This window comes from Branchiostoma belcheri, unplaced genomic scaffold (genome assembly GCF_001625305.1).
Source record: "Branchiostoma belcheri isolate BF01 breed outbred unplaced genomic scaffold, Haploidv18h27 scaffold708, whole genome shotgun sequence".
NCBI classification, from domain to species: Eukaryota; Metazoa; Chordata; class Leptocardii; order Amphioxiformes; family Branchiostomatidae; genus Branchiostoma; species Branchiostoma belcheri.
This window is the reverse complement of record NW_017804363.1, coordinates 6,339-15,856: the sequence shown is the minus strand read 5'-3', so window position 1 is coordinate 15,856 and position 9,518 is coordinate 6,339. Positions and strand designations below refer to the sequence as shown.

The following is a 9,518-nucleotide window of genomic DNA, read 5'->3' as shown; positions in this document are numbered from 1 at the left end:
ATCTCTGGGGTTTTGGTCTCTTTGATTAATCCATGCTCTGCAACAAATAACAGGAGTTTCAAACAATGATACGATTCAGGCATTTGTCATATTATGGTGCCTTGGAAATAAAAGCCCCTAAGAGCCAAGTCTTAGAAATGCCGTGATTGGTCAGAGTGGCTGGGCAAAATACTGTCTCCATGTGTGGCAATGCTCCCATTTGTACGGTGGTCCTAGAGCATCGCTCACAAGGAATTAGTTGGAAACTTGAAGTGGTTGATGTAGTTTATTCCCAGTGTGACAGAGCTTACCTGAAGTGTGAGCCTCTCTTGCACTGCTCTGCTCAAGCGAAGACTCCCTCCCCTGGCCACAGCCAGGCGGAGACTCCTCCCTTGGACACAGCCAGGCCGAGACTCTCCAAGAGAAGACTGATTCAAGAGAACGTCTCTGTCTCTAACGACAACTCAAGTTGTCCTTGACCTAATTTAAAGGACTTGTTTACTCATCTTTGAATGAATGAACGTCTTATCATTGAACTTGAAGTTGTCCCTAAATCTGTGCTATGTAGCATGGAAAAAAGGGACTTACCATATTTAGTTAAGTTTCTGTATTTACCTCAGGTAACCTAAGGTGAGCCGTGCAACCCTAGTGTTCCACCAATTAACCCTAACTTCCTATAGTGTCCTTGAATGTCCTTATAGTGTCATTTAATGTCCTTGGATGCAGGATGACCTTGAATGTCCTTCCAAGTGTTGAAATTATATTAATTAAATATAGATATTAATTATCAAATCAACCGTTACTTCACCTACTCCGTGACACATGTTCCAGTGTCAATAATGGATCAAATTTTGAGAAAGAACGACCTTGTTAACAGCCGTACGTGGAGTAGAGTTTGTCCTGATCGGGACGCCGGACTCCCCCGTCAGTTACTCAGCGCCTTATAACAAGTGACAGTTTGTGGTTTCCGCTACACCAGCTAATAACTACTTAACACTCTCGGGGTGTGACAGATCAGAACTAATAACCGGCAGGGTCTGAACCCTATCAGAGACTCATTCATAACTGGCCGGATCTCTGGAGCTTATCAGATATTTCAATATAACGTAACACTATACTATCGGCCCAAGGACGAGGTATGCCGGTTGTCGGTCGTGTTGTGCTCATTATTAGATATGTCACTCTCCATTACTGTGATCGGCTGTCGATGCTAAGTATAGTGATAGGGCGGGCTCCTTACATCCCCCTTGCTGTACACAAGCGACGTCCTCGACGCTGCTACGATCGTATCGGGTTACATCCACCATGTCGCCTTACAACTCGTGTTATTATATAAATGAATACAAAAATTCAAACGTGGCGGACAAGTTTTTTGGCGTGGCGGAGACGTTTGACGGCGTCGTAAGTGATATATATAATATATGATATATTATTAAAACGTAAAACGATACTGTTTCAGGTCATTAAGTTGTCTGATCCGATGACGTGAGGGATGGACAGGGTTGGATCGGTCGCCATGTATACGTAGAGGTCCCAGTCGATGTCCTGAACATAAGGACAGAATAGTCAAAGGCATTCAATGCGATTTCAGGTCGGCAAAACATGAACAGTAATCCTCTTAGTTTAGCAAGCGATAATTGGCTGCCCTAGACTCTATCCAAGCAACCTTTCATCTTGTATGGTTATTGCAATAAAGCTGATTTTAAACCTCTTAGGCCACACCAATTTAATTTCTAACGGAAATATATCACGGTTGGAAATACTGGACATGCCAAGTACAGGCACGACACGCCTGTCGCATTCTTTCAACACGTAGGGTCTTCGGAAATTAGTCAAATCATACATTGGAAGGACCAGGATCGATTCAGCCATTAAAAAAAACCGAACCGTGCCTGATCTCGGCTAGCCCGAGCATCGCAGAAAATCAGATCCTACAGTTACATCATCTCAACCTGGAACGCTACCTGTTCGAAACACTGATTGGAAACCCTACTTGCTTACTTGCTTATTCACTCCTAACTTGAACGAACAAGGTGCCGAAAAGAGTAGAGGTAGGCCTAAGACACGCCTGGGGTGCCAGAAAAGAAGGCGGTTCCGCCTAACAAACCAGAAAAGGTGGCCAGAACCTCTACGCCGGTGGAAGCAACCAGCCTCTACTCACATGAGTTTAGAGGTCAAGAATGCAAATGACAACAAACCACGTCATCGTCAAAGGAGCACACACTACCGTCAAGAAAGGCAGCATCATTTTACGTTCGTAATCACTTCGACAACATTGAGTACATCAGATGTAGATGAATCATTCATCAATTTAAGTAGCGTGCATCTCCTTGCGGTGCTATCTTAATCCAGCACGCTACAGAGTATCCAAAACACATCTTTTCCGTAGCAACCTAACAGTTGTATCACTTATCTCAGGTTTCTATAGTTACTCGCGGCATATCAGGGAGATAAGGACCAGACTCAAGAGTAGTAGAAGGTGCTGAGATCAAGTTCTTCCAAAACATGGAAGGAGAGGATTTTGTCTACATTGACTCAATACTAGGGTTACTAGGACCCAGTACATCTTCCTACGCTATTCATATAGGAATCAACATTTCCATATCATTTCAACATCCAATACAACTCGATCCCCTAACATAAATCACACACTATCCTAGCACTAATGATGACGACGGTACCGTCCTCAGACGGGGTTCTAAAGCCGTGTAGCTGGCCTACGGGCAGGGTCGCAACTCCCTGGGGGTAACCCACTTAAAAACCCGGCTACCCGCATCGGTTACAGGGGGGGGGGGGCAATTTCTTACAGTTAACAATTTTCGTACTCTACCAAACTACTAAATACAAAAAGTACATTATGCGTCATACCTTCTCGGGAAACCATGGTGGAAACTGGCACTTTGGAATAAGTCCACATATCAATGTCCACAAATATCCATGTATTCTAGTCCTTGAATCCCCGGGACCACTCCGCGTAGCGGGGAAGGGGATCCGGGTACGACCGGAGTTCCCATCGTCGCATCAGCGGCTCATCCCAGGTCAGTTCGTAAGGTGGGTACTGGTACGACGCGATGCGGCACAGCACGTCCTGCCGTCGGGCTCCTAGCGCCGCTGGTCTGAGCTTGTGCCGGACGATGGCCCGCAGCCGGCACATCATGAAGTCCAGGGTGCTGACCCTCTCCCGCAGGGTGTTGATGCGGCGTACTATGTCGAAGCGGGGATGTGGCCGCCAGGATGAGACGAAGGCCTCCATTGGATGGGACCGGGATGTCCCGGCGCCCCAGAAAGTATTCCCACAGGTAGTTGTGGAGGTCCCTGGTTTCCGGGGCCCCCGCCTCCTCCCTCTTCGCGGATGCTCCTCTCAACTTCCCCCTTCTTGTAACGAAGGTAGGCGTATTCCCGCTCCATCAGGTAGCGGGCGTACACCTCTCTCATGTGACGCGGGTTGACTATCCAGGTGCTCACTCCGGCGTGTTGCGTGCTGGGCCCGCTCCGCCCAGGACGTCCCATCGGGGTTGGTGACCGGGCACATCAGGTCGTAGCAATTCTCCCCGATCCTCCCCTCCCCAGTTCGCTTCGGACCCCGACTCTCCTGGGTCCCAGTCCTCCATCGGCTCAGCCGTTGCCATCTTGATTGTACTTCTTCGGTGGGAGTTGCGGATTGGCTTTCCCCCCGATGAATTCTTTGAAAAATATGTTTAGACGGTGGTGAAACTGACGGGCTGCTGTCACTGGATTGCAGCGAAGCCAGTTGCATTTCTCCTGCCCTGCCATGGTCTTCATGTCATCATCAGTCAGATGTTTTCCACACTGACGGGCGATGCTCTGTATTACTTCTGGCCACTGCATGTCCACAGCTGACAGTCTGCAGTGTACACCACAGAACGTCTAAAATCTAGTACTACACAGGGAAAAATTTTCTTACCTAAATCCCCGAAGTTCTCCCAGTTTGAGGCAACTGTTGTGGAGAAAAGTCGGGTAGAAAAAACACGGTATGTAACAGTCAACTCTGATACTGAAAAGGAAGCACCGTCAATGACACCTTCAGGTAACTAGTACAAGGAGAAGAAATGGAAAGTAGCTAGAGAGGGGAGAGACGGGCAAACAGGCTAGGGCAGCCGGTGCCCAAGACGGAAAGGTGTGGCGGCCGTGCCACTGGGTGACGCCGTTGACACCCAAAAGTTACTACATATTTTTGAATATTTTCCACTTGACCAGTAGCCAACAGAAGAACAGCATGTACTTGCTTTTGCATTCTCTGTAGCAATTGTCCATTTGTCGGTAGAGAGTTGAACCCAGCCCCATGCCTTTATGCACGATCTTGAAGGTTTGCAGGAGGCTGGCAGTGCTGAGGTTGTTTCCATGTGGGAAGAGACTTGCCTCCAAAAAGATGAACAGAAAAGCTGGTACCTTATTTTCAATCGCAGTTCTACGTCTAGAGTGCATTTACTGATAACAGTGTGCGTTTGGGGGCCATGGCAATCTTGAACAGTACAGCTGTCCCTGCACTTGATGGTAATACTTGGTAATAATTATACTGTATACTACACACATGATAGCACATTTCTCTCAACAGGACTATAGCACATTGTACACATGAGTTTTCGTCCATCTGTCGGAGCGCCTGGTCGATGTCGTAATCGGTATACGTAAGGCCCGTCTGCTTAAGCCTTCTTAGTACAGCCCGCAGACGGGCCAGCAGGTTGTACTGTTGGATGGTGTAGCCTGGCTCGAGCTCTGACATGTTGGCGTTAGAAGCTGAGCGGAAAGAAGGAAGTTATGGGAGGAAGTCATCACCAATATGGTGTGTTAACATAAGTGTTTTCTAGGGCGCGTGGTTGAAAATTGGGTATTGAGGGGAAAAGTTGTGTCATGCGCTACCAATGGTAATGGCTGTATACTGTACACTAGGTTAAGCAACCTTCATATCAGACAAAGCAATGATGTTATTTCAGAATACCATGTGGATTGAAGACAACACATTGCATATAGGCCCAGTACAACAAAATACCAACTCTCTTGCCATACAACATTAAACTGTCTCTGATGATGGTGGTAATTGTTGTACTTTTACCTTTGACCGTCAAACACTGTCAGATTATATGGAGGCGCATCAACTACACAGCCAACTAGATTATGCACACCCTTAGTGCCCTCGAGTGCTCTCAGCATGTTGACTTCTTTCAACTGATATTTCAGCTGATCTGTAGAGCTGTCAGCACTGGATCCCCGGTTCCCTTCCCTTCAGTACTTCACGGGTGGGCTTGCCCTGCTCTCGGTCCGCGTCTTTCCTGCAGGGAGACACAGCGTTTAAATCTGCCGCGGCCTCCGGTTTGGTCAGTAGGATAGGCAAGTGATAACTGGTAAGTTTTTCCAATACAGCATGTAACTACATATATATACTCTAATGAAGACTAAATAGGGTGTACATTGACTAAATAGGGTGTACATTGTTGGCAACCAACTTACCCACACTACACGTGTCCACTAGCTCACGGACACGTACGCGCGTTACTTTGAATATACCCACAGTTTCTTGACCTGCATAGTGAATTTTATGGCAGAATTATACCCCGTAACAGTACTTAGGGCACAAAGTATTGCTGCACAACACTTCAGCTTCTTCTGTGTGCATAAGCGAGGTGGAAACTGTAGTGAATGGTAGATGAACGCGTCAGAATAGAGGCGAGGCTGTAAAAGTTGAATTACTAGTAATAGTGTCGCATTTGTTCGGTTGGCGTTAAACTTGGCGCCTGGATACAGACACCGACTTACTGTGCTAGTTGTGCGTTGGCTCCACATAACTTATAGAAAGAGGGCGTCAAAAAGAAACGAGCAGGCAAACTTAGCCCATATTCATATATTTTTGTACTACAAAGGACGCTACCATATTAATATAAAGGCCATCATGTCAGATAGCGCCTGAACGACTTGTGCCAGAACAATGACATTAGCGACTTTAACTAAAATGTATCGTGTTGCCATGGCAACGGATTTCTATTATGAAATTAACAATACAATAAAAACTATTTGTTATAGTTACTAACCATGATCTGCTTGGCAGCAGACTCGAATTCGGGCTTCATCTGCAGATCGCCATTGCAAAACAGCGTGAAGAGTTCGAACACTTGGTATTTCTTTTTTATGCCACACAGGCACTGGAATAGTGCCGTTGTGACATTCCTCGTCCGTTGGTTTCAATACTCTCCCTGGCTCCATTTGCGCATGATGCGCTTGGCCAGGGAGTAGCACCGGTGACTCATGGTGGCCACCATCAGAGCTGTGGGTTTTTGGATGAAATTTCCTGTGTAGATAAAGATCAAGATTATAGAATATATTTCAAGAAGCTGATTGCACAAATGTAGCATCTGTTATTTCCCTCCCTACTGGCAGCGGCGGTTTGATTTTTCTGCAGGTTGATAGTGAGTATTTCTAACGTACGCTCTAGCAACTGCTCCACCCGGTTATTACTACTACCAGTGCTGGAGACGCAAATTTAGAACCTGGTCCTGATAAGTTACAAACAGGCATTGTCACTAGAGATAGCGCGTCTGCTTTCGAAACGTACTCCATTTAGTCGTGTTCGCACATATTTGGAAACCGTCCGATGTATGTCCTTCTAGCTTTTGTCACTATGATCAATCTCCATGAAAACACTCTTTCGGTACAGATCTGTTACTGGTATAGCCGAGTGTGTATTCGTCTCAACAACTTCGACAGCGAAGCTTTCCATGTCCAGACTCAATGCCTGTTTGACATCAGGATCAGATACGTCAGCTGCATTGATGATCGGAACAGCTGTTCCAAAACGTTCAAGACTGCCAAAACCTCGTCATATACGTGACAGATCAGGACGACTTCACCATACTGGATGCGGCCATGCTCCCTGTACTCGACGATTCCTCGCCCTCTCGCGCTTTATCTACTCGTTCACTTGTGTCTAGCAAATCTGTCGCATATCCTTTCCAAGCCATTATCTCCTTCTCCATTCTTTCCATATCTTTGGCAAATGTTTCCCTCAATTATTGGATCTCCTTTGTTTTCAGTCGTTCACCTTTGTCTCTGTCCTTTCTCGCTGGTTGTTGCTGATCAGTCAGCGCTGCTTTGGTTTTCTCCAGCTCATCATGAAGGTCTCGTTGACGTACACCAACCATCTTCTGCATTTTCCTGTTGTTGTTCAGTTCCTCCTCTAACTTTCGTTTGCATCGTGTAAGAGATGAAGATGCCTTCCTTAATTGTTCTTTCAACTCCACTTTCCCAGGTGATGAGTTGTACGAGGTTGCATTTCTAAGGTACATGTTCTTGAGTAAACTCCAGTGACTTTGTGATATCTGCGTTCTCTCTCAGTGACTTGAAGACGTCGCCACACACAGCGTCCACGCTACTTTCGGATTAATTGAATTATGCGGTCTAACAGATCATTTTGTCAGACCGACAAAATTGGTTGTCAACGAGAAAACTGGCCAAGGAACCGATGGGTCGAGAAAAACCACGAACGGTCGTTCTAGCAACGATCGGACCTTTTTCCCACGGTCGAGTTTTCGAGCCCTTAGCCACGGTCGGGCTCTGGAACAAAACACGTTCGGGCCTTGTGATGTCAAAAATATACAGTTTTAAACTAGAATCCAGGAAATGTTGCAAGTGTTTTTTCACAAAGACTGCATACATGTATGTCTCCATGCCTGTGTTTCAGCAGTTAAGATTTCACCGAAGATTTCCAAAAAAATATCAGGTTACCCCAATGACCTAAAAACAGCCACCTTCATATATCAGCACACAGTACTGGTAATTTAAGTTTTCCTTCCATTGCCACCTAACCCTATATGTGATGCTGGATCAGAATCTTCACCTCCAATGTAGTGGCCTCCTGGCCATTCATGATGTTGTCCATCAGGGCTTTTGTCCAGCCCTTCACTGTGCCTTCCTTTATATCAATTTGGCTATCCATCATCTTGGTCACGGCACCATATTTCAACTCTACCCTGTAAAATTTGGTGGCAACATTTTTAAAGCTTGACAGGGGGGAGAGCAAATAAGTTAAGTATTGACTGCTGTGATGGGTCTTCATATATAAAAATATATATTATAAATGTTCACAAATCTTATATAACAATGAATACATCTTTTCCCCCCTTTTTGCATCTTTTCCCCCCTTTCTGCCTTATAAAAAAAAAATTTCCTGGTATCCTAAGTAAAACTTTGTGAGAAAAGAAAAATGTCTTGCATTTATCCACAAAGTTTTAATATCATCATTTACCCTTCATAGCTGGTTTTAACTCATACACCGGGTCACGTATCAAAACTGCCAATTTGATTTGTGTGTTTATTTATTTGTTTATTTGCTGTTTATGGGACATTTACTGCAACAGAACCCTCGTATACACTACTGCACATGTTAAGTGTGCATATACCTTGTGTGTGTTGGTGCAAAGATCTCTTGAAACACATTTTAGATTTAAGTATTGATTATCGCCCTATATGGGCCAAATGTACTAAGGTTTAATAACAAAGGTGTACTGGTAGAAGGAAGAAGTACTACATTACTACATTGTGTCTATATCAACAAGATCTCTTCTTTTTTTGAAACATGCCTGTACAAATTTACATAGTTTTTCATTAACATCGTAGTTTCTAGATGGCATAATATACTTGAAGAATTATCCTTTGGGTAAGTGCGCATATTTTGGTTCTAACTGTAGGAAACTATTGAAAGCTTTCCGCATGTCAGTGTATAGTGATTGAACACTCTAAAACAAAATGTGCTTTGTCCTCTACACAGTTATCATTCCAGAGAGTACAGATTCTGTCATTTGGGGGAGTCTGGTTGTTCCTACCAGCTTCAATCTGTAATCGGTGATCGCTAATCCTAAGTTTAGTCAAAGCTCGTCGATGACTAAACTTCTGTACCTCTAGATATTGTTCTTTTTCATATGTAAGCTTCAACGTTCTGTAAGTTCTCAACTTATTTCCTTGCTTCCCATTTTTGCTACACTCGGAGTTCATTTCTGAATAGAAATGTTGAAGAAAATTGTCTTTTAGCCTTTGTTTTAGTTCAGATTGAGCAGACAATGTGTTTCGGTCTTTTTGAAGTAGAAGGTAGTAAAATACTTGAGGAGTCTGGTTTCGCCTAACATTTGACATCCAACATGGTATTTTACATCGGTGCAGGTCTTGCTGTACTAACAGAGCTTCATAGAGTATACTCTCCATCAGTATTTCTCTAATCTTTTATAATAAGAATAAATTCAAGTGTGTACTTCAGAAGTTCCATGCTCTCTTTTGATAAATTTCGAGAGCTCATTTTTGAATTAAAAATTCTTCCTCTTGAAAAATTGAAGAGGATTTGAAAGATTGATTTGAAAAAAGAAGATTCTGGTTCTAAATCAACTACAAAATTCTCATATTTTCCCCCAGTCAATGCAGTGGTTTGATTAAAAGTTCAAAATTCATTGTTCAAATGTTAACCCTGCCCTTTGTGATATCCTATTCTATAGCAATTTTGGCTATAATAGGATGCATTGACCTGTTTTATTTTTATT

The 9,518-nt window shown here is 44.2% G+C and overlaps 1 protein-coding gene across 1 annotated transcript in view; it reads right to left on the bottom strand.

Moving 5' to 3' along the window:
- Nucleotides 1-6,176: 6,176 nt before the first annotated feature.
- The window catches only part of LOC109484877, a 9,679-nt gene continuing 6,337 nt past the window's right edge, over nt 6,177-9,518 (bottom strand). The window contains exon 12 of the mRNA XM_019788234.1: nt 6,177-6,283. Coding sequence (XP_019643793.1) covers nt 6,177-6,283 — 107 coding nt within the window. The remainder of the gene's footprint in view (nt 6,284-9,518) is intronic.